This window comes from Filobasidium floriforme (genome assembly GCF_021052385.1).
Source record: "Filobasidium floriforme strain CBS 6241 chromosome Unknown HD553scaffold_15, whole genome shotgun sequence".
In the NCBI taxonomy this organism is placed as follows: domain Eukaryota; kingdom Fungi; phylum Basidiomycota; class Tremellomycetes; order Filobasidiales; family Filobasidiaceae; genus Filobasidium; species Filobasidium floriforme.
In genome coordinates this window covers 114,032-141,408 of record NW_025763636.1, presented here as the reverse complement: position 1 = coordinate 141,408, position 27,377 = coordinate 114,032, and the positions used below count along the sequence as shown (strand labels likewise).

The window sequence follows — 27,377 nt, the reverse complement described above, 5'->3', positions numbered from 1 at the left end:
CTAGCAGTACTACTACTTCTTACCCTTACGCACAGCCTTCTCCCTCCTACTCGATCCCCAGCTCTCACAAGACCCTACCCAACCCGAGCTCGATATTCGGACAACCCCACTCACACTCTAATTCGAGGGGAAAGAAATTCAGACGGCCCGGGACCGGTTCGACGGTCGCTTCGACGAATACGAACGTTACGGATGTTCCGACTACGGGAACACCTTCTTCGACGAGGTCGCCTTTATCTCAACCGCACTCGCTTTCGGGACCGTACAATCATGGACAGAGTCAGACGCACAGGCATACTCCACCGCCATCTCATACACACGGCCCCACGCCCGCTTTTACGGCCACTCTCCCTCAATTGCAATCCTCGCCATCCTTGCCTCAGATCCTTCCCATCCCAGCCACATCTTCGACCGCAAACATCCCCCTGTCTCCCACTCCCCATACACCCAACTTACATCTCTCGAAACGTCTCGCCCCGATCTATACGTTCTTGACCTCCCCAGACTTGGAGATGGAGCAAGGCGTGCTGGGATTGCAAGAATGGGTGGATTTCTGGGTCGGGAGGGGGGTTAGGGTGAGGGATTTGACGAGGGATTTGGCGGGACTGGTTAAGGGGTCTGTGAGTCGAGTCGAATTCCTGAGAATCCCCTGCATCCTTGAACGAATGAATTGTTGACAGTACCTTTCCCCCGTACAGCTATCGCTCCACCCGAACCTCCCCCTCATTCAACGGATAACGCAATCCCCCAAGATTCAACTACACCTGCCCCCGAACCTGCATACCATGACGCCTCTGCTCGACTCGCAAGGGTTTTGGGAGATCAACAAGAAGACGGTCGTGGATTGCCTCGTCGCTGCGGATAGGCGGTTCAACCGGGGTGCAGTGAGTAAAGGGGAGGTTACGGGAGGTCTCGGGAATGTGAATGGAGGAGGAAGTGGAAAGAGCGCTAAGGATGGAGGGAACGCTGCCGCAAATGTCGGGTCGGGAAGGAAACGTTTCAGGTCGAACAGCGGTTCTGATCTTCGAACTCGAGAAGCACAGCTCACCTCCGATTTTCACAACCGGGACGAAAGACAAGACTCTGGTCGAGTTACCCCTGCTACCAGTATCATCAACGGAGGGTCTTCTTCCGGCCTATCCAGGTTTCTCAGCCGTTCTAATCGCGATCGCGATCAGTCGCAAATGGGTACGAGGTCTAAAGTGTCTATAGACTCATCGCGGCCACTGTCGATCATACAGAACCCGCCCGTTCCCGCCTCTCCGCGATTGAACTTGAACGTGGTAGGCGCCGAGGAGCAAAAGCCTAAAAAGCTCGGATTTTTGCGTCGTATGACCCGGTCCGGCAGACAAGAATCTAATTCAGCCAATAATGCTTTGAATTCGGCTCCGATGGGCGAAGCGCAGGACGAGGTGTTGACCACCAAGACGTTGACTTCGATCTTTGGCACTTCGAGCAGCAAGATCCGGTCCAAGGAAAAGTCTCAAAGACGCAGCGGGAAGAGTCGCGACGAGGAGTTGCAAGTCCGGAGCGTGGACAGGACTATCAGACCCAAGGACGCCTTGGCGAGCGCCGATGATGACGTTAACGTCAGTACCGACGTCACCCGCTCGAATACGACCGCGACAGCAGTTCATCCTCGTGCATTGCACGGACTGAAAACCGACCTTCCGACCGCAAGCATGGCTTCTGGGCCATCTTCTTCCAGCAAGCTGCGGGAACAACAAGTCCAGGAAGTACTCCTCGCTTACATCTCGAAACGTATGACGTCGTGGGACCTGAAGAAAGAGCTTGTCGCGGACCCGGCAGACGACGGTGAAGGGTTGACCGCAAGTGGTAGCGAGCGTGGGAGCACGATCTTGAGGTCCGGAAGTAGGCTTGGGACGTCTAGACGACCGAGTCGAGGAAGCGAGAATGAACGGAGCGATGGCAAGAACAGCAAGAAGGGGATGATGGAGCTCGAAGCCCTCAACGCGAAACTCGCGCAGATAGAGTTCGAGGTAAGAAATCCTTCTCGTCCGCCTACAAAACGTCACGGCGACGCTGATAGATGTGCTTGTCTCGCAAATCCGGTAGATGATCCTGAATTGCGGTCGACATTTTCATCCAGCCATCCAGTCGGCGCTGCACAAGGTCCGCTTCCACATGGGCTACTGCTCCTCAGTTCAGCTCGTCAAGCGACTCAACGCGCTCGATCGAGAGTTTCATCGTGATGCCCTCGGACGCGAGGTCGAGCTTGGATTGTCGGACGCCGAGAAACAACGCGTGTCGATCAAGATCGAGGCTTGGCTCAGGGTCAGATGGGACATCATCGATCGGTGGGAATTGGCCAGAATGGTCAAGGACGAGGTGTTGGCCAGAGTGAGTATAGATGCATATCGATCTGATATGTAGTCGAGCTGAAGGTGGGATGTCATTTTTCCGGCGCAGATACCTGACGACCTGGTGGACCTGGTACAGAACGCCATGCGCACGGTACTTCTACCTTCAACGCCATTCCCGCCATTCCGATCGAGCGCTTCCAACTTCAAGGCGGGCGGGCTTCCGCCGAGTCGGAGCTGGGATTCGCGACGCCCATCCTTGCCGGCCACGCTCAGCACTTGGGGAGGCTCGACTCCGAATCTATCGGCGGGTTCCATCTCCAACCCGTCCTCTCAGCGATCACTCATCGACGAAGCCCGAATTCAGACTATCGTATTCGACATCTTGGCTCTTCCGACTGTGCCCAACACGCGCGAACTGCTGATCGAGTGGATCCGCCGGACTCGCAGGCGGCGACTAGTTGACGCCACGGGATGGTGGGTCGCGATGGACGAAGAGCAAAGCGGAGTCGACGTTGTCGATGCGGCGCTCAACCTCATCGAGTCTGGTTGCATGGACAAGCATCACTTTCACCTTGTGTCGGTATTCGAGCAGGTCCGTCAAGCTTTCCTGCTACCTGAACGATCTGATAGAGTGGTCAGGAGGATCAAAGCCATTCGTCAGGCTGCGCTGAGATCGCAAGAGGAGAACGACAGATGGCGACGAAAGAAGGCAACTCCAGTCAAAGCTGTCCCAGACGAGCAGCCTGTCGTCGTCCATGAACCTGTCAAGTCTACTGGCTTCGTTATCATGCGACCTATGGCTATCCGAAGCGGTACCGCGCTACAGCTCGTAACCGATATGCCGCCGCCACTACCTTTGGGCGCAGCTCTGCCGCCTCTGACAGAGTCGCTACCAGTGCAATCGAGCGAAGACGGCTCGGAAACGAGTCCTTCTCCACCGGTGACCAGAGAAGCATCTGATCCTGAACAGCCGGGGAATAACGAATCAGAACCGAGTACAGCGGTACAAGATACGTTTGTCGTGCGAGACCTCGCCAGCGAATTCAAATCTGAGGCCGCTCTTCCCAGTCCGCTCGAGATGCCCCAGCAAACCACCCGACATCGCAAGGGAATGAGCAAGATGTCGGTATTTTCTTCCGAAACAGCATTGGAGATGGCATCAATCTTTGCCACTCGAGATTCAGCGTCCCGCACGTCTCATCGGTCATTGACGTCACCTGAACCTGAGACCGAGCCGATCCCTAAGCTGTCGACGCTGGCGGAAGAATCACCTCGGCTGACGTCTGAAACCGATCCCATTGACGGTCTCAAAACGCATTCGCCGGCAAGAAGCAGATTGCAGAGTGTTCCCTTGTCGGACGAGGTACTGTCGGATGGCGAGACTGTGGCACGGGAATCGTTCGACGTCGACGTAGATGAAGGAGAAATTTCGCCGTTTCCCAAGGCTACTTCGCCTCCACGGCCGATCCCGGATCGAAGCACTAGCTTGCAGCAAAATATGCCCTCTACTTCCACCCAACCGAACTCTCCGATTACACCTGCTCTCGGATCGATCTTGAAACGCACTCCGGCAGCCACGCCAGACCCGAGCCGCTTCGTTTTAACGATGCCCTCGACGTTGTCGCAAGTCTTGAATCTCTTCGAGCCTGGAACGAGCAATCTCGCTGCAGGTCTTAGCCCGGGCATGCTCGAGATTGAGCTTTTGAGGATTATCGAGTCGGAACGACAAAAAGTCTCGCTTCAGGGCCAAGCTTGGAGCCGACAAGATACCGTGCGAGTGGGTTGGCTCCTAGAGGAGATTCGGTCGACAGTGAGTCGTGGCGATCCCGAAAGATCTATCTTTCTTGCACACTACTAACGGTCTTCGCATTGTGCAGCTTGGTCTCCCTCAGATCGACCACATCTTCGACCGGGTCCGATGCTCCTTGGTCTCTCACTGTTTGGAGTCCAGCGCCACCGATGAGCCCTTGCCTTCGTCCAGCTTGTCTCGCGATCCGAGTCAGGCCGACGAGAGTACGCATGGCACGCCATATGACAGACCTGTTCAATCGCAGCGACCGATGAGCGCTCTGATCGCACAGCTCGGAGACGCGAAGGCTGCGCACTCGACTGGACAGCTGAGGCTGGTCAACCCTTGCGTCCCTCAAATGCCGGCCGAACAGGTTGGAGGTCTGGGGATCGCATTTGATAGGCAGAGGCCTACCATTCGGACATCCAACTCCGACGGCTTGCCTGGCACCGGGAATATCGACCAGGTTTCGAGCGAAGATCGACAATCCCGTCGAGTCTCCTTTGCGGGGTACGACAGCACCTCGCCTAGTCCACCCGAGATTACCGCAACCAGCCAATACGTTCTCCCTGAAGGAGAGCCCATGCTCTCAGCTAATGGAGCGTGGCACCATGACACCAAAGACGCCCCTCCCCCGTACCATCCCGTCCACAAGCGGGCGAGGTCGGGCGAACCATAATTGCCTTCCACGAGTCCTCTTGCGTTTCCTATGATCTCACGACCGAGTTTTCCCTTTACGACCCTCTTCACGCCTAGGATGACTGGATCTCCCTTACGAACTAGAAGCTATACACGAGCTGAATGTAGCTGATCAACTGGGTCAGGTGTAAACCGTTGTACAGAGATAGTACATAGCATACCAATAACAGCGAGGATCGGAGTTCATTGCGATGGAGGTGATCGGCGGAAGCGGAACCGAGTCCCAGAACCTTGATCTGATGATATGGCCATATACCTGTATACCTACCCTCCAGATCCTCTATACAGCTAGCTAGACAAGACCCCATAGTCCTCGACAATCTCATTATGGTCCGGCGGATACAAGGATGGGATCCAGTACTGATTATCAGCCAGGCAAGTTCCGTATTGAGACCTTGACCGTGATTTAAAGGAAGCTGATCGAACGATCGCCATGCACAGATCATATCCCTGCAAACACTGCACTATCTACTCCTTAGTCTGGTGATACCACCCTTGGTCACCGTGCTCACCGATGGGAACGCTCTAACATATGCGGGAGGACCGTATAACAAGGGTTACGTGCTAGATTGGCGAGAGATCGCTAGCAGAACAACAGCAAAGAAGTTGCCTCGTGAACCGCCGACTGTAGAGAAGCGACAGATCGCTTTATCGACAACGGAAGCAGCACAAGCTTCTGGACGGATATTCAGAGGCTCACACGAGTCTTTACCAGCGGAGAATGTGGACGTTGCCGTAGTCTCGTTCCTACAACGTTCTCTATCGAGACGGGACAACGAACGGACGCACTACGCCGTCAAGGACGAAAAGGATGACGATTTCGAGGTTTGGGATTATGGTGTGAGCCGACGGAGAGGCTGGATATTAGCAGGAACATGGCTCCTAGCATGTTTCGTCGAGTGAGTCCACATGGTCCCACCGCATGTCTGAGGACCAATAAAGCTCACGAGATTGTCATTTTACGCCTTGACCAGCATCATCCCTCTCTACTACCTCATTCGCAAACCAACGCACATCCTCGATTTCTCCCTCACCCTACTCTTCAACCACGTCTTCATCTCGACATACAGTACAGGGTCATTCCCTACGAGCTTGTTCTTCTGGGTGGTCATGTTAACCGGGGCGATCATCATGATCGTCGGGGCCGAGCAGGTACGTTCATGTTATCCACCTTCCCTGTGATCAAAATATAACGCGTAGCTGATATCATACGCCTTCCGTAACCTCAATTACAGCTCTGCGTCAAGAGGGAGATGAGCGAGGGACTCGGCGCCCAGTCTTTCGCACAGGAAGAACGGAATCCGCTCCAGGCAGAGGAATTCGAACTGGACGAGCGGTAGCTGCGATACCCCTCTCTGCTTTTACTCAAACCGCTTGTACTCAGGTCTCCAACTGGATGTCACATTCAGCAAACTATGCATCAATTATTCATCACCGGGCACCTACCGCCACCGTCTATTACGACGTAGGGGAAGGTCCCTCGAGATCTTGTCTGGCCATTCATAAAAACGGCGAGTTCTTGTAGGTCATATCGCCCCCTGCCTAATCGAGGGCCATCAGAGGCGAATCGGCGTCGTCCTCGTCCTCCTGGGGTACGAGGTAAACCGAACAGGGTTTCTATCCTGACCCAGTCATCTGGAGCAAAGCGTAGTTCGGCCAGGCAGTTGAGGGAGCGGCTGCGAAACGATTCCGCCATGTCGCAGGGCCATTGACATTGTCCACGGTAGAAAGAGTCGGACAACGCTAGCGGTGAGCCGGTTCGCGACATTATGCCCCGACCTTTCGAAGTCAGGTCGAGCATATGTCAACGTCAAAGCTATTGGAGATGCGGTAGAGGCAACTCTAGGCACCATTCCTGGGTCTGCTTCGTATGGCCGGGGTTCCTCACGTCAAGGTCAAAAAAGGCATCAAAGCTATCAGGGATGCGGTAGAGGCAACTGTAGGGACGGTGATGGAGATACGATACAGGTATACACTCAGATGGAACGGCAAGCCTAGAAAATTGCTGACATCACGTTCCGCCTCGAACGTATCTCACCATATAGCGAGCAGAGCTGGCAGAGACAGATGTGAGCGTGGCTGACCTTGGTTTTGGGCACGACCTCAACAATGATCTGGGCTGGAGTGATCTTTGGTATGACAGGTCCAGTAGCCAACGTAATGGAAGCGCTGGCTTTGGCTCGAGGTCAAGTGATAGGCAGTGCCAATGACACTCAAGTTCGGCAGCCTTTTGGCCCTTGTGCCGTCTCCAAGTCTTTCACTCGCTTCTCAAGGTTCTCCTTTTCGGTCTGGAGGGTGTCCTTCTCGGCCTTGAGGTTCTTCTTTTGGGTCTTCTTGTGTTCCAGGAGATCTTGCGGCTTGCAAGGGGTTTCGACGGAATCGACGAGGGCCTTGCGAAGGCTTCCGACAATCGCGACGCCTCCAGGTATGGCAAATGGAAAGGTTATCCTTGACATATCAGGTGGAAATAATGTATAAGACCTGACGAGCGGCCCAAAGATGACAACAACAGCGATATTACAAGACCGAGTATAGCGGTAACCCGACTCGAAGGAAACCAAACAAACGAGAATTGAGGAACCGGACTGTCTATCCGGATTATAAAGCGGCCCGACTTGTCGAATCAACTGGGGTGGGTGTTCCCGGTTGTCCAGTAGGAAGTAGGGCGAGCAGATGACGTTGGTACAGACGAGGGCGAACGGAACGGGATAGTACGGATGGAGGTCAAACCGAGCGAATAGAGAAAGACAGAGTAGAGTCCGAGTGTTTTCCTCCGAGATGTGCCCGTCCAGGAGCCAACAGAGATAGATTGTAGTCGAGTCGAGTAGAAATCGCTAAGAGAAGAAATCCGGGGGGAAGACTATTGTCCGTGTATGAGAAAAGATCGATCGAGGCCCTCCTGCTCCTCCTCCTCGGCTCGCCAAGATCAAGAACCACCCTGAGGCAAGCTGTACCAAGTCCAGGTCCGAGTCCCTAGCCTTGATACCGCTGCAGTTCCCGCCCGTTTACTTCTTGCTTCCGAACCAGCCCGAGAACCAACCGCCACCGGTACTTCCCCCCGAAGCCGACGAGGAAGCGGCTCCTCCGGCCGATGACTTCCCGCTGGCATTCTTCTTCTCCTGCGGCGGGTTGAAGACTTTGCGCATCTCGACCATGAGGAGGTCGAAGACTTGTTCTGCAGCGCGTAGGTTCGAGCATATTATATTAGCCAGCGGACTCGTCGACGAATCTGATCGAGAAAATGAGCAAGGTGGTAGGACAACACTCACGGACGTTCTTGTTGTCCTTGGCAGAAGTCTCGATAAAGCTAGCTCCCAGCTTCTGAGCTACCGATCTCCCTTCGTCCGTCTTGACTTGTCTACGTATCGCATCCGTAACATCAATCATGCCTTAATCTATCAGCTTCCACCTCGACTCCACACAAACTCGCCCGTGAACAAGAAACACTCACCTCACCCCGCCCAAATCGCTCTTCTGCCCGACAACGACACAACACACCTTCTCCACCCCCTGGAAGTCCAAGATCTTGTCGTGCAGCGTCTGGATCATCTCAAAGGACTGGCGGCTCGCGATCGAGTAGACGAGGATGTACCCGTGGATCCCTACTGCGTATTTGTGGTTGAAGAGGGAGTATTCGTCCTGCAAATAGGGAATCGCGAAGGGTGAAAGCGGACATTGGAAAAGAGGCGAAGAGGAATTTTGTAATAAGACATCAGAACTCCTCCTAGTTCAGCTCATAATGCGTTGAGGGGGGGGTGACTGACCTGCCCGGCGGTATCGATAATCTCGCACTCGTACGTGATCCCATCATGTACGATATCCTTGTGATACGTGCTCTCGATCGTAGGGTAGTACGAGTCGTTGAATTGGTTTTGCATGTAGAGGGAGGTTAGGGATGATTTGCCTGTGAAATGTAGATGCGAATGCAAACGCAAGGGCGAGGGTGAGGGTGAGGGCGACGGTGGGTTCAGCATGGTGTTATGGTTGGAGCATGATTCATGTACATTATGGATTGAGGAAATGGGATATGAGGAGGAAGTCAGGGTGGGTTGTAGAGGTGGTGGAGAATCTGGTGGGGACAAGATCTAGGATCCAGACCGATACTGTGCGATCCTCCCGCTCTGCCTTGTCCATCATCTTCGATCCGATCCAAGATCGCCACCTTCTCCTCATCTCACAACAACCTCCACTGCCTCCCACCGCTCCGAAGTCCAAGCCTCTTGATCGTAGAACCAAAGAGCCCAATGCGAAACTAAAAGACGATATGGGAGAGGGACTGGACTCACCGACACTTCGACTTCCCATGACCAAGATCTTTCTCTTCAACGCGACTTTGGATGTTGATTCCGACATGTCTGAGGTTGGCTCTTGTATGTGCTTTCTTTTGTACCGTTGAGGGCGACGACGAGTGGGGATTGATAGAGCCCTAGCTGAATGTCTAGGCTGTAACCTGTGTATGGTTGAAGGTGGTATGGCAGTGACAACGATGCGAGGTCGAGGTCGAGATTGGTCGCCGATTATCTTCTGGCAGTAAGTCAATTTGGGTCCGTGGTGAGCGAGAGAGGCAAAGGTGGCAGCTGACGAATTAGGTCGATTTCGGACTTCCGACTAGCTCGCCGAATCTCACACGGCTCACACGCAGGGTACCAAGACAATCTTGACACTACTATATGATGATGTGTACGGTTGTATGTGATGACGTGAGTTCGGTGGCAAATGTTGTTGAGCTCGAAAGGGAGATCGTAGTAATCGCTAGCGATCCAGGATGATATACAGTTACTTGTACGGGGTTGATGTTGGTTGATACGCCGAGAGAGCGCGCGGATCCGATCTCCCCGGACAGATCGGGGGGCCAAGATCAAGGGTGTCGAAAGGGGGATCTTTCCCTTATCTCCCTTACTTTCTTGCTCTCATCTCACTCAAAGGAGGGTCTCGGGATCGCCATGAGCAGAGGGTCTTACCGGTATTCCCGAATCCGAAACCGGGAGCGTAGCACGTTCGAATGATCATACCTTATCGCGGTCACGGGAAGGAAAGCGTCGTCGCGTTGCGTTTACGTTGCGTTTCATCGTGTCGTGTCTCACTTGTCTCGTCAGATCGTCATGTCTCGTCTCGTCTCTCATCCTAGATCCTCAATCGACCCGCTGTGATTGGCTCGCCGCAATCGTCCGGCCGTACGTCACCTGACCTCTTTTCACCTCATACCGTCTCGCCGAACATCCCCATTATAGGCACCTCTCCCACCCACTGCAATCCCACCTCCATTTTCCACTCTACTCCTAACTCCACCCCCACTCCAGACCCTCTCCAACCCATCCAGCCCATACCCTCCATCACCCATCCTTCCTAACGTACACCCAAACATCTCGCTTACAAGCCCGAAAAGCCCGGCAGGTTGGAGGTCCATATAATACCCTAACGCTCGGTGCAGCTGGGTCAGCCGGACGAGTTCTTGGGAGAGGATCTGGGTCTGGTAGAGGTGCTGGTGTTGAGATTCCGCCTTCGAACCTGTGGTCGTTAAATTTGATGTTGTTATTGTTGTTGAATCGAGTGCATATGGCATAGCTCTAGCCATACCGTCCACCCGCTCTTTCAACGCCCCGTACCGCCTCAGATCCGATTCGTACAGCCCACTGTGGTACCTGACCAACCGGGTATAGTCTTGCCACAGCTCTTTTTGTGGGGTGGACCGGCCACAGCCGAGAGGGGCGGGTCGGTAGTTCTGGGAGAGCCTGATGTGCGGGATCGGCGACGGGTCATATTCCGATGATGATGATCATGAAAAGGAGCACGAACAGGGGATCGTAGCCTCAGCTTCAATCTCGAGTTCGACTAATGGTTGCAAGAAGAAAACACGGGGGACTTACCAGATGGTGACGAAATCCGTTGGGACCCTCCCTGATAGACCGACAGCTACCCTCGGACGGACGTCTACCGGTCTCAACGTCAGCGGTCCTGGTGTTCTCATCGATGCTGAATGTGAGGCCATTTCCGTCCTGATCCCCAGTCCAGGCCCTGGTCCTGGTCCTGGGCCCGTAACAGTACCAGCCCCGTGATACACAGTCCGACCTGCCACCGCGCCCATGCTCATATCTGAATTCATACCGGTATTCTTCCTCCTCCGCTGCTCCTCTTCCAACCCCAAACCATCTTTGACCTTCAGCTTCACCTGCGCCCTCCCTTGCGTACCCCCCACCTCCCTCTTCCTCGTCCCGACCATCCTTACCTCGTCCCATCCGAACGTTCTGGCTTTTTTCCAATTCATACCGACGGATTCCCAGATGGCTTCGTGTGATTTCTGAATGACCTTGTCGGGTGGGCGGACGGTCAGGCGGATCAACCGAGATCGGGATCTCGGTTTGGGTTGAGGGTTGGAGGGCTTTGTTGAGGTTGTTGATGGTATCGTAATGGGTTCTGCTGTAGCTGCTGTTGCTGGTATTGTTGGTAGGGGTATCGTTGCCGCCGCCGATGCCGTTGTTGCGTTAGCTACCGATCCTGACGCGTCATCCTCGTCCATCTCCTTCTTGTCCTGCATGTCATCATCTCCGATCATATCGTCCATTTCCGGCTCGACCTGACCATCGTGCAACCCATTCACGATCCCCTCAGCTCCTACGGCCTGAATGAGCACCTCCTCGAACACCTGATAATCCAGCACGGGGCATCGGAACGGGTGGTACGCGTACGCGCGATAGAGATTGTAGATCGAGTCTAATCGGGTATAATGGGCCGTCGAGGTGTCGTTATCCGGGATCGTCACTGCGTTAAGCCTGTACAGCCCACCAAAGGACAGGAGCGAGTGGAAGTAGTGTATATTCTGATTAGTATGACGTGTAGTGATGTGGGAGTTACGGCAGGCTTACCAGGCTAGGGCGACCGTCCTGGACCCTTCCGGTCCGACCCGCTGCTCAGCATACAGAGCCTTCTTTCGTACTTTCTGCGGTTCGCACGTCGTCTCCATTGTCTCTACACCGTCCATCATCTCCGTGTCCTTCGGCATTGCCGTCATTTTTAGGTTCATATCACTGCTCTTATGCTGTACAGCAGGCTCCGTATCGATATTCCGCCTGACGCAGATCTCGGGGAACGGGAGTGCGTTTGGGGAGGTGATCACAAACGCAGAATCGGGGAGGACCGCCAGTCCGAAAGCATCCTGTCCATCAACTTCGTTCCGAGGAGAATTTGCCGACCCATTTCCCGTCGAGGTCGATGCCCCTGCTTCATTCAAGCTATTGCCATTACTGTTGCTGTTCGATCCTGAGACCGTGGGCGACTCTTCTCCTCGTGAAGACGAACCAGCCCGTCCTCCTTGAACCTCAACGTCCTGTTGCATCGAGTCCGCTCGATCCCGCTCGAAAGTCGCCAGAGCCCATCGCAAGAGGCTCATCCCGACGCTCTTCCAAACGTCGCTCATATCGTCGAACGTCGGCTGCTTGAGCTTGAAACCTTCGATTATGTAGGTATCGGCTTTGATCGCCTTGCTAGACGATTTCTTGCGTGGAGTGCTGGCGTTTCCGGGCAGGTAGGGCAAGAGCCCCGATGCGTCCTGGATCATAAGTATTCCCGGCGGAGGTGTAAAGGTGGACCGCAGATGCTCGAACACAGAGCTCAACGAGGTCTTGCCATTGAGGTCTACCTCGAGTGCCTTGGCTGCCCTGTGAGCGTGATCTCGAAGCACTGGTCAGCCTGGAAAGAAGTCGAGGAAAGATAGGGGTTTGATAAAAGCTCACCATCCTCGATATACCCTCTCAGCTCCAGCATCCCCACCGATCTGAGGCAAGAATTTTCCTTCTTTTCCATCTTCCAAGACGCTGAATTCTGGGTATGGCAGCTTGACAGCTGTTGGGGTATCCAGGTCGACCATATCGTGGTCTGGCAAGGTTTCGGCCATGTCCAAATTGGCGAGCCGTTACGTTTCTGCCGTTTCTGCCTGGGTATCGCCGGCGATTCAAGAAGACACAATCATGAATCCAACGCTAGCGCCATAGAATCTTGTAGAATGCAAGTATAGAGCATAGGTCAGGTCTGGTAGCTGGTAGATGTGATAATTAACTGTACCAGATACAAGCTATAGGTAGGGTAGTGTTGCTTGACCCCGCGGCCGTCCGCGACCTCGACCTAAATCCAAGTCGACCCTTTCAACTGCTACCAACCGACTCAGATTCCACTTTAAAGGCCGCCTTTGGACAACTCATCCCGCCCTGATCTCAAAGGAGGAAGTACTTTATTGCCTGGCCAGCTCCAAAGCTACTTTGGCCCACGTTGCGATAGTCTCTGCCCGGCTTCTCGGCGGGATCGAGGGCATGACCTGCTCGTCATATCCTTTGTTGACAGTAGGAACACCGGCTTGGACTTTGTCAAGCATCGACCTAGCTAGTTCCGCAACATCAGCCAAGGCAGAGTGATCGTCTTTTGAGCCCTTCCTCTAGTCCCCTATCATGTCCATCTCCTCGCCATCTCCGCTCCCGGACCACCTCCGAGCAGCTCAAGGCAACGCTTCGACGTTTCGAGCGTTAACATGGAACCTGAAGATACCGGTGCAGATCAGTCTGGCTGTAGGACCTACCGTACCAGGAGGACAGGGAATGAAGGGCGACAAGGCAGATGGGCAGGGATATTCGAGCGATATCGGAGCTAGAGGTGGGGTAGCTGCTGGGATGGACAAGTATTATGTGAGTCATGTGATTCCCTCTCTCTTGCTTAGTTCTCGATCGTCTCGACCTCTCATGTCGTTCATGATTTCCTGTACTATAGATGCAATGCCCTCGGTATACATACCTACCGATCATATTACCAGAGCTTCGTGACAACTTTGTCAACTCGGTCCTGGCACCAGACGAGCTGGAATCGCTAGCATCTCCGATCGAAGACTGGTGGTTCGAGGTGGATACGAGTCACGATGGGGAAGATGCTCACGGGAACGGCGAGATGTGCAAGTGGTCAGTCTTCACCGGCTGTTCGGCTATGGTGATGCTTATGTTGAAGCTGACATTGTGTTTGGCGTAGGTACTGGCCACTGGACTTGATCCACCTCCTCTGCCTGATCAACCAGCCTCGAAGCAATTCATCACCTACACATTCCCAAACTCTCCGCCTGATTCTTCATCTACATCCTCACCCAAACTCGACCGATCCGACAAAACCCAAAGTTTCCAACTCCCTCGAAGCTTGTCGGATACGATATACGAGCCTGATCAAGGAGGCTGATTATGCCAGGTGGGGAAATACGAGACGGGTGACGAGTCTGAGGAGGTTGGATCTAGAGAGCGGCTGGAACAGTATTGTTGAAGGTAAGTCGCTTCTCACACTGCTTCAAGTAGCTGTTGCTGATATGACATCTTCCTATGGCTGCCAGGCGACTATGATGCACAAGCGCAATTCGCGAACAAAACCCTCCCTCTACCCTTCGGACTACATACCAACTCGGACGCCGGCAGCATAGCGAGCAATACGCACTCGCAATCCGGTGGTGGTGGCGGTGCGGGAGGTGCATCGATCGCCACGGCTTCGAACGCGCCCGACTCTGCCTATGCCGCTCGAGCTATCCCCTTCAAGATCTATTTGCCATATAATGGGCCGGTCATCCAGGATGTCATCCCGCCTCTGAATACAGAAGGTACGTCTCGTCGCACATATCATCTACGTGGTACCACCAAGGACTGATTGCTGATACCTGCACTGCTACAGGCAAAGCAAATACCGTCAAAGACCTACTCTACCGGATTCTTCCCGGACTTTTCCCCACGACCAGCAACGACCTTTACTCGCTAGCGGTACCCTACCTACACGGCGTCGAGCTCCCATCAGACGCAGAATTGGCCTGGTTAGCTTGTTGCAGCCCAGGCGCCGATGGATGGCTACGTATAGGTATCCGGCTATGCGAATGACGAAAGACCGCGTCTCTACCCGTAATATGAAACGATACCCCGAGCCTTGAACGACCGGACTGTTGTATCGTATAGACACGTTATATCGCGCCCGACCGACATCGTCTGATATAGACATCATCTCGAGATCTGAATACGACCGTCATACCCTACACTGACCGCCCGCCACGTCTCTGGACTGTCCGCAGACCCGAGCATGGCGACGTCCCTGACGATCCCTGACAACTCGTTGCCAGTCGCAACCCTGCCGTGAACACGGAGTTTGGACTTGACCGAGCCTGTCAGGTCGATCAGGTTGAGGTATCCCGTTGTCGTCGTCGTTCTGAATCGCCAACTGATTTTCAGCTTCGATTCTCTTGCGCTGTGACCCGCTCAGAAAGGAAAGAAGAGAGAGGACTCACATGATCCCACTCCCATCTGGCAACCACGTCATCCGGGGCAAGACGTACTCGTCCCCAACCTCCCCCGTCCAGAGACAAGCCAACCTCTCCCCCTCGCTACCCATGATCGGCCTGGGGACGGCCTCCTGTACCTGACTTTGCACCCCTTGCATCATGAGACCATCACCTTCCCCCCCTTGCTCATCTCCATCTTCTTCAGGTGAGATGTCGGTGGAATAGATCAACACCCGTTCTCCTGCGCCCGTCGTCGCCGGATCTCCGGTCATACACGCTACGAGCTTCCCATTCGGGTGTAATGCTAGGTAGAGGACGCTGAACGAGACGTGGGTGTCTAACGGGGAAGGGTTGAAGCTCTTCGTTCGTGTCGTCCATGGTGTGGCGGACTGTGCTTGACTTTTACTTTGATTTGGATTTGAGGTTTCCGTAGGGAGGGAGAGGAAGTACAGGAGGTGCGACGATCGTAAAGTGTAAATCAGGTGAGTCGGGGTGAAGACCAACCCTTCGGGGTTCGTCTCCAGTCCGACCGTCTTGACCTTTTTATACCGCAACGTCGGTTCCCCCGCCAAAGCTTCGTCGTCGGTCTCGTCCAGTAATTCCAAGTCGTCCTCGTCCATCCGCTTGTGAGGCGTGTCTACAGTGTAGATATGGAGCATCCGGTCGTGACCCGCTGTGGCCATGTATTCGCCAGAGAAGGAAAAGGCGGTCAGGTTGACGAACTTGTTATGTTTGAAAGTCTGGATCGGGGTGGTAGTGATCAGGTCGCTCAGTATGGCACTGTTCTTGTGAAACACGTAATATCAAAAGCCATGTAACAGTCATATCAGCTCGGCTGATCGCAATCCCTCATCCAAGTCGTATCAGACGGATGGGGCCGAGTAGAGTAGAACTTACGACCCATCCATAGACCCGGTCAAGATGTACCGCCTAAACCTGGGATGTACGGAGACGCTAAGAATAGCCGCCTTGTGAGGCTCTAGGATCGAGTCCACCTCGCCGGATTCGGGGGAGATTATCTTGAGGGTCTTGTCTACTGAGGTTATGAGGATCTTTTGGGGGTAGTCCGCTTGGTAGCTGATGGTGATTGTGATCGAACGAAGAACGGAGGGACGGGGAATAGGAATTAGCAGGACCACCTTTGGCCGTGAGGATCTCCTTTATTGCTTGGCTTGCACAGCCATGATGGTAAGGCAATGACCGTACGACTTACCTAGCACTTGACGTATCAAACCGCCTCCTAGCCAACCTCTCCACCCAAACCCCTAACAAATTCACAGCGCTGACACCTTCAATAGTCTTCTCCACCTCCTTCAACCGGAAAGTCTCGGGGATTTTAGCCTTCATAGCCTTAGCGTTGGCCTTGGAAGGATCTTCTGGAAGCACAAGACCATCTCGAACAAGGTTGTTGTTGGTCTGAGTGAGGTGCAGGGAAGAGAGACGGGAGGCGATTTGAGAGGATTGGTAGGATTCTATGATGGACCGGAGGTCGGGGAGGGGGGTGTTTAGGTGGCTGTTTTTCACAGGTAGATCAGAGGTAGTGATGTTATCAGCATATGCGTAATTCAAGTACGAGACAGTCTGTCGTCTCTGTTCTCATGATGCTCGGGATCGACGAACTGAAGACCTAAAAGTCGACCGTCTGACGTGTACTACTTACTGTTCGGTCAAACCCGTCTGATCCAGGTAGGTTGGCAAGGCGTCCGGGGCGACATCACGGATGTACCTGCCGACGATACATGGGAGGTCGTCTTTCCTGGCTGGCATGGCGGTTCGGCGGTGTATGGTGGTGGTGTTTTCGTCTTGGTTAGGTTGTTGTAGTAGGTGTATAGGATATGATTGACCTTGTCCGTCGGAACAAAGGGAGGTCCGGGGGTTAATCTAGGATCGGGATCTAATTAGCAAAGTGACATACCACCATATACAGTACCATCCATGATCTCTTATGACCCCACCTCCGTAGTTCTACGCTCTTCTCTATCAGGATCGTACTCTTCAATCATGCCTACATAAACCTCGGGGCAACGACAGGCATAATCGATCATCTTTACTCGCGGTCACACGGAACAGCGTTCCCATCACTTGCTGGCGAGCTGGCGATCAAGAGTACCTTTTGATCGGAGTTTCGGGATCAGGGCTGCAAAAGTCTACGAGCCTGTCACTTGGCACCTGTCGCATCTCCTGGACTCTCATCAGGCTCGATTCAGGAGCGATTCATCAATCTAGAGCTCGATTCTCGTCGGCAACTAGAAGATACCCATCGAGAACTACCAGGGTCCTCTTGGAGACAAGACATTTCACGACTTTTACGACCGACAGCTCATACTCTTGTACGAAAAAGCATCGTATCACGCACCAACAATCTAGTCAACAGACATCTCTGTTCACCGCATAGCTATAGGACACAGCACCCGACATCAAGCATATAGAAATCGTAGTCGCCCTGCTTCATCGGCAGGACGATGCATAAAGCCCTTCCGATGCATAGGATCCCGTCGCACGATCCGTCGCCTTATCAAATCCAGTACGAACCCCCCCAGCATCAACGACACCAGCATGTTCGACCTCGCCATCAACATCAACCGCAGCCCCATGAGACCCGGCCGGTGGTCACCTCCCGTACCAAATCCGGCTCGCTCTTACGCAGAGGAAAGACCCTCACACGACCCGAACGCGCTGTAGCGCCCGTACCGCTGATCAACCCTCGTATGAGTACACCGGGGTTGACCGGCTCTCCCGTTGCTGGAGGGCAACTCGGGTCACGAGGAGGGTCTAGCGGGGGGAACGTCGCTATAGCCGGAGTATCCACCTTTGGAGCCGGTCCTAACGGGCCCGGAGACGATAGAAGGGGGATCAATTGGTGGAAAGTCTCCTCGGTATTCTTCACCTGGTGGATACCCGACGTATTTCTCAGAAGGGGTATGAAGCTGGATTCCGATGCTACTCGGCAGGCGTGGAGGGAAAAGGTGGCGTTCTGTTGGATCGCGGTGCTTTTAGGGGCGTTGGTAGGGTTTATCACGATGGGGTTGCAGAGGACTTTGTGCCCGGAGGAAGCGGCGAATTCGAGTAAGCGGTTGAGTCGGGTGGGCAAGACGGATAGTGAGCACAGAGGATGGTTCTTTGTTATGAGGAAGAAGGGTCCGTGCTGATTGGGCTTGGATTCTCCTGCGGATGTAGTGACGCTCGGGATCTCGGGCTGGGAATTCAACGTATCTTCTTCACGTCCCACCGCATCCGTCGATTTCTACGCACTCGCCAAACAACTTTCCGGACAAGATATTTCCAACCTCTTCACGCGACCTGCTTCTTCCTTTCCCTCATGTTCCGGCCTCACCGCAGCTTATGCGACGATGGACCCGTGTAGTACCGCTCCTGCCGGCTCGAAGACTCCCGCTTCAAAGTGCCCTTTACCCGAACCGAACAACTCTACCTTCAATACCCTGAGTATCCAGAACACCTCACTGGAAATCGGTTACGATTGGGACGAAGTCAACTCGCTCCTCGGGTACATGGTCGTCAACGGACAAGTGCTCAACATGGGACCGTACCTCAAGCTCTTTCCTTCGGCCATACCCGATGATCCTGTCGATGCCATCATCAGGAATGTCGCGGGGAGTAATTCGACGTTGGGAAAGGACGCTACCAAGTTGTTCTGGAATACCCAAAAGACGGTCGGGTCGGTCAAGTGTTTGACGGAACGGTATGCCGCTGGGACGCTCGACAAGATGACACCGGGTATGTGTGAAGGGAACGGGTCTCAAACGCCTTGAAGCGAGCGCTAAAACTGTTTTCCGTTGCATTTTGCGGTGCAGGCTGCTTCTTCGCGGCGATCTTGCTCTACGTGACCTTGATCGTGATCATGGCCATCATCCTGATCAGGTTCGGCATGGCATGCTTCTTCGCCTGGTTCCTCGCTCCGAGGATGAGCGCCCCGGCTCCCAAGTCGTCTCAGTCGGTGATCAGCCCGTCGGTCTTGCCAGCGGGAGCAAATCGGACGGTTCACGATACCAACGGGATGGCCCCGTGGGCCGGGGGACGGAACGACCCCACACGGAAGGGCGTCCTCACGAAGCAGAGGAGCCAGAACGGACGGTTTGAAGAGACCAAGGACGAGATCGATGCGCTCGACATGGTCAATACCGCTCCGGCGCCCATGATCCCCTTGTCGGCGATCGGACCCGAGCTGTATACCCTGTGTCTGGTCACGTGCTATAGCGAGGGAGACGATTCGATAAGAGGGACACTGGATTCGATCAGTAATACCGATTTCCCGGATAGCAGAAAGTTGTTGTTCGTCGTCTGCGATGGGATGATCACGGGGAGTGGGGAGAAGCAGAGCACGCCGGATATTTGTATCGGGATGTTAGAGGCTGATCCGAGGTTTGGAACTCCTGAGGGAATGGGGTATATCGCTGTCGGCGTCGGCGCGAAGCGGGAGAACCAGGCCAAGGTGTATGCGGGACATTATAGTACGTTGGGCTGATAACATAGCGGGGCGAACCTGGCTAAGGTGTCTGTATTCGTTGCTCGTAGAGTCCACGAAAGGAAGGCGAACGCCCATGCTGATCGTCGTCAAGACCGGACACCCGCGAGAAGCTGGAGAAAGGAAACCTGGGAATCGAGGCAAACGGGATTCTCAGATGATCCTGATGAACTTTATCTCTCGGGTCAACTACAATGATCCGTTCAGTCCGCTGGATTATGACATGTTCAGGAAAATCCAGGTTCTTTGTGGGGTCACGGCAGATTATTTCGAGCTAGTGAGTCGATCTACTTTCTTCACGTTGCCTTGGATGATTCTGACCCTTGAAGCTGTTCTTTCGAAAGTGTCTGATGGTGAGTCAGCCTGGTATTAGACTATGCCCGTGGCTGAACCTGACGGCACGATAGGTCGATGCGGACACCCGAGTATACCCATCGTCACTCAGAATCCTTGTTAATTGCATGTACAAGGATCCCGAAATCATGGGTCTCTGTGGCGAGACGACTATAGCGAACAAGAAGGCCTCCTGGGTCACGATGATTCAGGTGAGTCCACGGACGTTTAATCAACCGTGAAAGCTGAGCTTATCAGACTGCATATCAGGTCTTTGAATACTTCATTTCCCATCATCAGGTCAGTCATGAAGGACTGCAACAGCGACTGTTGATCGCTAACTTCTCCGTCCATACAGGCCAAAGCTTTCGAGTCGAGTATCCATACCGTCTCCTGTCTGCCCGGTTGCTTCAGTATCTATCGACTAAAAGTACGTTGACTAGGCGAATCTGGTGCGGGCTGTCGCCGTAGCTGATGACGTCGGTGTTTCAGGTCCGAAAGACAGAAGGAGACGATTGGGTGCCTATTCTGGCCCAGCCGTCTGTATGCCAAGAGTATAGTCAGAGCAATCCAGCCAGCTTGCATGAGAAATCCTTGCTGGAACTTGGTACGTCGGAAATGAAGATCTTTCCTTCCATGCCTTTTCGCACGCGAAGCTCATCCATTCGGACCCTACAGGCGAGGACCGTTTCCTGAGCACCCTGATGATTCGAAACTTTCCTCGACGGAAAATGATGTTTTGCAGCGCGGCCAAATGCAAAACGCTGGTCCCGGACACCTTTTCCGTTTTGCTGTCTCAACGTAGACGGTGGATCTGCTCCTCGATCCATAATCTGATAGAGCTACTGCAAGTGCCCAACCTGTGCGGAGTCTTTTGCTGTTCGATGTCCTTCATCGTTCTGCTAGAGTGAGTCGGCTCGTCTTGATCTGCGGAGCCCAGAAGACTGACGTCCGAATCAAAGGCTCTTTGGAACGATCGTCCTACCGGTCGCGGTATGCCTGACGTACGCCCTGATCATCAATACCGCCTTGCAACCTCCTACAAATTTCCAAGAGGCCATCCCTGTCATCTTGCTAGTCGGAGTGCTCGGACTGCCGGCCATCCTCGTCCTCATCACGACGCGCAGGGTCGTCTATGTCGGATGGATGGTCATCTATCTCTTGAGCTTGCCCATCTGGAACTTTGTCTTGCCCGCTTACAGCTTTATCAAGATGGACGGTAAGTACAGGCACCTCGATCTGCCTGACAAAGCACCTCGCTGATACGAGATCTCGATTAGACCTGAGCTGGGGAGCCACACGACAAGTTGCAGGCAAGGCTGGCGCTCCCGTGCGGGAAGACAAGACTGCCATATTCGATGGGACCAGCATTCCTCTGCGCAAATGGAGTGACTGGGAACGATCGAGGTTACGAAAACTCCGGCGAGTCGCTAAACGCCGTGAGAGAGCAGAAGAGCTCGAACGTCGACACCGTGAACAGTTTAACGGACCACCAGGGTCCCGCAACATGTTGTTCGTCGATCGGGACGACCGATCAGAAACATCGAGTCTTTCGGACGACGTATGGGGGTCAGATGTCGGAGGAGTAGGTCTCACCTTCCAGACAGCACTGAAGCTCGATGTTGACCCATCCTGTTGCAGTACGACGAGACGGCCCCCCAATATCTCCCACCACCCAAGGTCATGCTGGCTCATGAGATCCCGGCGACTCCGGGCGAAACTATGGGTTTGAACGAAATGCAAGCCATGCTGGAACAGGGCTTTGACGATATATCTTCTAGCAAACACAAATCTTCACGACGACACGATACACCGCCACGCCAATACCCCCAACAGACCCGATATAACGGCTACCCGCCGGTTCCTACCCAAAATCCGCCAGTCTCGGACTGGCAAGGCGCCTCTTCCGCCGTCGAGACGAGACACTACCCGGGCCACACGAAGAAACGCTCCGCGGGAGGTTCGTCAGGACCCGTCAAACCTGGAGCCATCTTCAGGCCATGAGACTTGTCGCCGACCGAATTCAAATCCTTGTAATGACGCATGACGCCCCCTATCATGAAATCACGCCAACGGAAGATTTGACTATCGATACCCGAGCCTTGTGCTGGAGCCCCTCGCGTTTCCGCTCTGTCCTGCGCATGCAAAACACAACAAGAGAAGATCTCGCGGTCCCCGAACAAACGCAATGATATGACCGAGGCATACGGAGGTGTGGGGGCAGGGCGGGAAGTCACGCATCCGCGTGTTACGGGAGGTTTTTTTTTTTAGGACTTCCCCTTTCCAGCTCCCAGGTGCTCGTTCGGTGGCGCCCGAGATGAATGACGCAGATTTGGAAGTCCTAGACGAGGAGCACGTTGGCTCGTCCTCGGGGAAGAGTGCGGAGAGGGGTTTGGCGTGATATCACATCTTATCAATGTCACCGGCGATCGAATGTGTGTCGCATTGAGTACCCTAGGGATCGCCAATCGAGATGGGCGCGAAAAGTTCTCTGGCTACGGGCTGCCAACACCCTGGCAACGACCGGTCCCGTTGGCACCCTTTAATATCAAGAGACCCCATCCTGACTATGCAATCACGATTACCTCGCTCGCCCCCGTTACATTGATTTGATTCTCCGTTTGACCCCTATCTACCATTGATCTGTGATACAACGCCTTCTATCCTGCCCACCACGACCTACTTCAGAGAATCTCCTTCAACATGTCTACCCACACCAAGCCGAGAGAGTTCGCCAAATACGAGAGTGAGGGTTTCTCCCGGATGTGACGCGTTTCCATCCTCGAGATTTCCCCTAATCTCATCATTTCCATAGCCAACATCGATCATGGTCTACCCGGTGCCAGCCCTGCAGAGGGCTTTGCTAGCGAGAAGCCCATCAGGGTCCCACTCACCGAAAGCGAGTCGGAACACTCGACCTTGAACGCTTCTCGGAACGGCGCTGCACCCACGATGGTCAAGACCGACTCGAGGGTCTTTCAAGTGACCAAAGTCACCGGTGATGACGAGTCTTCCGAGATGGTCGAGATCCGCGAGAGGTCCTTGACCCTTGTTCAAGCGACTTCGCTATTGTTAGGTAAGGAGACACCATCATAAAACAGCTCGATTCGCTCTAGGCTGACGTCGACTCCTTGTAGTCGAATATGTCGTCCTGGCTATTCTTGCCTTCCCCTGGTCGTACAGCATCTTGGGAATGGCTGGAGGTATCATCACCACGATGATCGTTGCCGCGTGCACTCTGTATACCTCTTTGATTCTCTGGAGGTACTGCATGCGTCACCCGCACATTCGGTAAGGCAAAGAACACGGCCCATGGCCGCATTGAATCCATCACACGGATTACTGAACAAGATCCTGGACATATGACAGTGATATCGCCGACGTCGCATACGAACTTTGTGGAAAGAGCAGGATCGCCTGGACCGCGGCGTAAGTTTCCACCTGGCTTTCCCGCTGATACGCGCTTGCATCGAAGGATTCGCGCTGATCACGTCCGCTTGTTGCAGTTTCATCGGACTCGCCCTGAACAACATCTTCATCATGGGTCTGCACGTCAACGCCGGGACTGTCGCCATCAACACACTCGGATACACCTTCTGTTCGGCTCTGTGGGGATTGATCATCGGTGTGATCATGTATGCCGGGTCCTTGGTCCGAGGATTCAGCAAGGCCGAGTTTGCCGCTGCGATTTCCGCTGGTACTATGCTTCTGTGCTTCTTCTTTGTCGTCATCGGTAAGCATCGCTCAGGAAATCTTTCAGACAGCAAAGTATGACACTCACAAGCGTTCCTTGTGACCTGCAGGCCACGGAATCCAGGATCACCCTAACGGCTTCATCAACGAGATGCAGACGCCCACTAAATGGACCGTCTGGGCCCCCGAGGGCACGACCTTTGTTCAAGGCATCAGCGCCCTGCTCAACATCATCTACACTTTTACCGGACAAGCCTTGATCCCGTCCTTTGTCGGAGACATGAAGAACCCCGAAGAGTTCCCTACTGCGCTCTACATTTCGATGTCTGTCGAGGTCTTGCTGTTCACCATCTGTGGAGCTGTCGTTTACTCGACTACTGGTAAGCCTTTCAGCGGCGACTGAGGCGAGAAGGTTGACAGCTGATCTCGATCGACAATACTCAGGGCCCCTTGCTACGACTCCCGGATACGGCTCCTTGACCGGCTGGTTCCGTTACGTCGCCGCCGCTTTGACCCTTCCCACCATCGTACGTCGGGACAGCCCCTTTTTGCGCGACTAGCGGCGGTACTGATGTATCTCTGCACTGCAGATCATCGTCGGGATGTTGTACTCCTTGGTCACCTCGCGAGCGCTGTTCTTCCAGATCTTTTCCGAGAAGTCGATCCATCGAAGGACGCATACCGTGAAGGGTTGGGGTACCTGGGTTGGAATCGTGACCGCGATCTGGGTCCTCGCATACATCATCGGAGAGGCCAGTAAGTCATCGCGAGCGCAGCAAGCAATTGAGACGGCAGCAGGCTGACGCAATTTCTGTTTTCCAAATCTGACAGTTCCTTTCTTCAGCGATCTGCTGAGTGTCAGTAAGTAGAGATTCTGATCAGCACAATCAAACAGAAGTAACAGGACAAGCTAACCTGTTACCCCTATCGCCAGTCTCGTCCCTTTTCGGAAGCTGGTTCGGATTCATCTTCTGGGGATCTGCCTACCTCAAAATGAACCGGGGCAAGCCTTTCAGGGGATTGCATGCGATCGAGTCCATCATCGCGGTCATCCTGATCGGTGTCGGTAAGTCCCCCCATTCGCCAAACGCCTCCATTTTGTTTCGTCACTGACATCATTGGTCATCTTAGGTATCTTCATCCTCGGAGTCGGCACCTACGCCTCTGTTCAGTCCATCATTAACTCTTATGCTACTGGTAGCATCAAGAGCCCGTTCAGTTGTAGCGACAATGGGTTCTAAACGTTGTATAACCTAACAAACCCCGACCATTGCAGTTGTCGGCGGGAAATATACACCTTCAACGGCCCTTCTCGGCTAGTCCATTCGTAACAAAATGTACTTATAATGTTAGAGATGTATCGATACACACTTGCGATACCCAAACGGCATGATTACACGCCAAGCGGCACGACTCAGTTCGAAGACCGTGGGGACGCTTTGCTTTCCTGTTCCGTCCGAGCGCGGACGTACTTTTACGGTTGTTTCAACATGTGCGACCTTGGATTTCACCAAAATCGACTCACCAAGCAGCAAGATCCTGAGAAAGTACTGGTTCACCTGGTACGCTATCATGACCATGGGCAGCGGGCCGTTGCCGTCCGCCATCATCTCCTGCTCTAAAGCTCTGTACCAAATCGCATAATGTCACCCCTAACGGAGTCATCTTCAAAATGCGACCGAGATGGTCGGGCCTGTCATGGATTCCGAGATCGACATGGATTCCAACATTAATGACTCTGACAAAGGAGGGCCGGGACCTGCAAAGAGGGACAAGAGACGGACCAAGGCCAGATGCAGAAAGCGACTTGGGTACGTCATCGACGATCTCTGCGTCGATAACGAAGACGAAGAATGAAAACGATTACGGTGGTGACGACAAAGTGTCTTAAGCCGGGGGGAGCGGAGGGAGGGGCAACTGCCTCTCGCTAGGACACAAGGCTATCTTATAACAATTCGGCTCCTAGTGCTTCAACATTCGTCAAGCTATTCGCTTGTGAGCCTTTTGCCACTGCGAGTACGCATTCGATCGGACGCGGAGTATATATCGGTCGACAATCTCGTTGACCTCAACCATGGAAACATTCTCCCACAGCCGGTAGCCAGCAAGTAGAAAACACCCGCAGCAGCGCCTTGTGCTATGTGTAGCCTCTTTTCGTCCTCGCCGCACCGCGTGCTATGTGCAAGATCAGTGTTGAGTCAGGCGGAATGTTTGCCGAAAGTACGACGAACCATCACGCCACGCTTTACTGCCTATCTCCGTATTCAGATACCCTGCGAAATGGTAAATCTGGATATCACTTAAATGATCCGCAGTCCGGGGAACCGTCTTCAATTGCAGCTACACCGACCTGAATACTGGCAATGTAAATTCGGTGCAATGTATCTCTCGCGATGTAAATCTTGTCAAATGTCGGACGTATCGGCTACATGCAGCTTCATCTCCTTCTTCTTTTCGTCCCACTTCCAAACCGGACCCGTCCCAACATTATACCGATAATAGTTCTCAGTCCCTGCCGCCGTCATGTTCTTCCTAAAGGTGATGTTGATTCTCCCTTGGATGGCTGGTGCTCGGACCCCGTTCGACGCTCGCTTAGGGATCGAGTGGAGCCAATTCGATTGGGTCTTTCCGCTGCAACAACATCGTCCACAATTTCAATCAGCTTCGCTCGGTGGCTCTCACTAAGACACCAAAAGCGGCTTACCGCATGAGGATCAATGTCCCGCTCGTCAAGTTGAACTTCATCGGCTTGTCCTCCCCCTTCTTGGCACCTTCCACCGGCTGTCCTTGTTCTTTCATAGGTTTATGTTTGAGCAAGAAATCCCTCGCCCCTAAGAAGCTGAAACTAGCGATTGCGGGCTCTTTTTCCAAGAAGTGTTCGTCGTCCGAATGGAACGAGATCGAGTCTTGCCCCGAGGCGTAGTAGTTTACGAGGGCGAAGTTGTACGAGGTGTTGGTGCATTCCGAGGTGGCGTCCAGTAGGGATTGGAGACATTGGGGGATGGGGCGAGGGCGGCAGGTCTTGTATTTGTTGGCTGGGGATGGTTTTCCGGTTCGAGCGTCGAGGATCTGACCGTCAGGTGAGAAACGGGACGTATCGTCGATCCCGAAGACGGTCTATGAACCGGGTCCGTTATGAGCATCGACTTTATGCTCGGTGAGAGATGGAGAACTCACAGTGTATCGAGGGGTGTTGATCTCTGTTTCCTTGCCAAACCGGTTGATCTTGTACTGAACACGGTAGAAAGGCAGTTCCCGCCTTAAGAACTCTCCGTAATCCCTCGCCAAGCTCGATGCCATATACGGCTCGTAACAGAGCAAGTCCAGGTCGATTCCATCGTTAATAGCGCGAGGCTCTTTAGAAGGTTGCATGCTTTCCAGGAGGTGCCGAGGTAGTGAAGGGATGGGAAAGGGGTATGTCGGATGAATCGAAGGAGGTCCGCTCGGCGAGGTGTCCCGGTCAGGAGCGGCGATGGCAAAGCCGGTGTTCGTCAGGATGACAGGAGCTGCCACCGACGTAGATTTGACGGCCTTCGTCTCTGACACCACGGCAATCTCGTCATCGTCCGAGACGATCTCGATGGTCTCCTTGCTCGTCACCACAACCGGTAATGGGGATGGCGATGGCGATGGCGATGGGGACGGCTCGAGTTCGATCACGCCCTTGCTGTCCTCTTTGTAGAGCCCGCTCTTCTTCTGCTTTTTCGGCTTGGGTGCCGCAAAGAATGCATCCAGAGTCCGTTTAGACATGGTGCTTGTTGGTATCGAGGTAGA

At 53.8% G+C, this 27,377-nt stretch overlaps 10 protein-coding genes across 10 annotated transcripts; 6 read left to right on the top strand and 4 right to left on the bottom strand.

Annotated features, from left to right (window-relative positions):
• The first annotated feature begins 680 nt into the window (after positions 1-680).
• HD553DRAFT_59824 (uncharacterized protein) lies at positions 681-2,340 on the top strand. The gene has a single exon (XM_046184343.1). It carries the CDS (start codon positions 786-788, stop codon positions 2,211-2,213), a length of 1,428 nt encoding a protein of 475 aa, XP_046035354.1. The 5' UTR covers positions 681-785; the 3' UTR covers positions 2,214-2,340.
• On the top strand, positions 2,341-4,283 carry HD553DRAFT_59825 (uncharacterized protein). The gene has a single exon (XM_046184344.1). The coding sequence runs from the start codon at positions 2,467-2,469 to the stop codon at positions 4,180-4,182; it is 1,716 nt and encodes a 571-aa protein (XP_046035353.1). The 5' UTR covers positions 2,341-2,466; the 3' UTR covers positions 4,183-4,283.
• Positions 4,284-4,934: 651 nt separating this feature from the next.
• Positions 4,935-6,251, top strand: HD553DRAFT_297618 (integral membrane protein S linking to the trans Golgi network-domain-containing protein). Its single transcript, XM_046178551.1, has 5 exons — positions 4,935-5,009; positions 5,088-5,187; positions 5,254-5,711; positions 5,787-5,964; positions 6,048-6,251. Exons 2-5 carry the CDS (start codon positions 5,140-5,142, stop codon positions 6,150-6,152), a joined length of 789 nt encoding a protein of 262 aa, XP_046035352.1. The 5' UTR covers positions 4,935-5,009; positions 5,088-5,139; the 3' UTR covers positions 6,153-6,251.
• Positions 6,252-7,553: 1,302 nt separating this feature from the next.
• On the bottom strand, positions 7,554-9,385 carry HD553DRAFT_60077 (ras family-domain-containing protein). The gene is made up of 5 exons (XM_046184348.1): positions 9,099-9,385; positions 8,577-8,716; positions 8,264-8,451; positions 8,082-8,170; positions 7,554-7,987 (listed from the first exon to the last, which is right to left on the bottom strand). Exons 1-5 carry the CDS (start codon positions 9,163-9,165, stop codon positions 7,818-7,820), a joined length of 654 nt encoding a protein of 217 aa, XP_046035351.1. The 5' UTR covers positions 9,166-9,385; the 3' UTR covers positions 7,554-7,817.
• Positions 9,386-9,912: 527 nt separating this feature from the next.
• HD553DRAFT_59932 (uncharacterized protein) lies at positions 9,913-12,859 on the bottom strand. Its single transcript, XM_046184347.1, has 5 exons — positions 12,543-12,859; positions 11,676-12,467; positions 10,680-11,582; positions 10,390-10,544; positions 9,913-10,320 (listed from the first exon to the last, which is right to left on the bottom strand). Exons 1-5 carry the CDS (start codon positions 12,701-12,703, stop codon positions 10,007-10,009), a joined length of 2,325 nt encoding a protein of 774 aa, XP_046035350.1. The 5' UTR covers positions 12,704-12,859; the 3' UTR covers positions 9,913-10,006.
• Position 12,860: 1 nt separating this feature from the next.
• HD553DRAFT_59876 (autophagy protein Apg5-domain-containing protein) lies at positions 12,861-14,758 on the top strand. Its single transcript, XM_046184346.1, has 5 exons — positions 12,861-13,484; positions 13,567-13,751; positions 13,819-14,102; positions 14,168-14,428; positions 14,500-14,758. The coding sequence occupies exons 1-5, from the start codon at positions 13,251-13,253 to the stop codon at positions 14,697-14,699; spliced, it is 1,164 nt and encodes a 387-aa protein (XP_046035349.1). The 5' UTR covers positions 12,861-13,250; the 3' UTR covers positions 14,700-14,758.
• On the bottom strand, positions 14,561-16,912 carry HD553DRAFT_59835 (WD40-repeat-containing domain protein). Its single transcript, XM_046184345.1, has 5 exons — positions 16,755-16,912; positions 16,308-16,607; positions 15,992-16,171; positions 15,101-15,874; positions 14,561-15,021 (listed from the first exon to the last, which is right to left on the bottom strand). Exons 1-5 carry the CDS (start codon positions 16,859-16,861, stop codon positions 14,817-14,819), a joined length of 1,566 nt encoding a protein of 521 aa, XP_046035348.1. The 5' UTR covers positions 16,862-16,912; the 3' UTR covers positions 14,561-14,816.
• A 472-nt stretch (positions 16,913-17,384) lies between these two features.
• HD553DRAFT_59754 (chitin synthase-domain-containing protein) lies at positions 17,385-21,955 on the top strand. Its single transcript, XM_046184342.1, has 13 exons — positions 17,385-18,193; positions 18,272-18,829; positions 18,907-19,563; positions 19,628-19,854; positions 19,922-19,930; positions 19,985-20,122; positions 20,181-20,210; positions 20,269-20,340; positions 20,403-20,517; positions 20,589-20,817; positions 20,873-21,129; positions 21,191-21,495; positions 21,552-21,955. Exons 1-13 carry the CDS (start codon positions 17,557-17,559, stop codon positions 21,912-21,914), a joined length of 3,597 nt encoding a protein of 1,198 aa, XP_046035347.1. The 5' UTR covers positions 17,385-17,556; the 3' UTR covers positions 21,915-21,955.
• A 907-nt stretch (positions 21,956-22,862) lies between these two features.
• HD553DRAFT_329154 (transmembrane amino acid transporter protein-domain-containing protein) lies at positions 22,863-24,844 on the top strand (the record flags this gene model as incomplete). The annotated part of the gene is made up of 10 exons (XM_046181909.1): positions 22,863-22,986; positions 23,048-23,201; positions 23,280-23,339; positions 23,417-23,643; positions 23,714-23,983; positions 24,048-24,130; positions 24,194-24,359; positions 24,435-24,464; positions 24,538-24,669; positions 24,735-24,844. 10 exons carry the CDS (start codon positions 22,863-22,865, stop codon positions 24,842-24,844), a joined length of 1,356 nt encoding a protein of 451 aa, XP_046035346.1.
• Positions 24,845-26,008: 1,164 nt separating this feature from the next.
• Positions 26,009-27,353, bottom strand: HD553DRAFT_343325 (uncharacterized protein; the record flags this gene model as incomplete). Its single annotated transcript, XM_046182864.1, has 3 exons — positions 26,009-26,234; positions 26,308-26,720; positions 26,781-27,353. 3 exons carry the CDS (start codon positions 27,351-27,353, stop codon positions 26,009-26,011), a joined length of 1,212 nt encoding a protein of 403 aa, XP_046035345.1.
• Between the last annotated feature and the right edge of the window lie 24 nt (positions 27,354-27,377).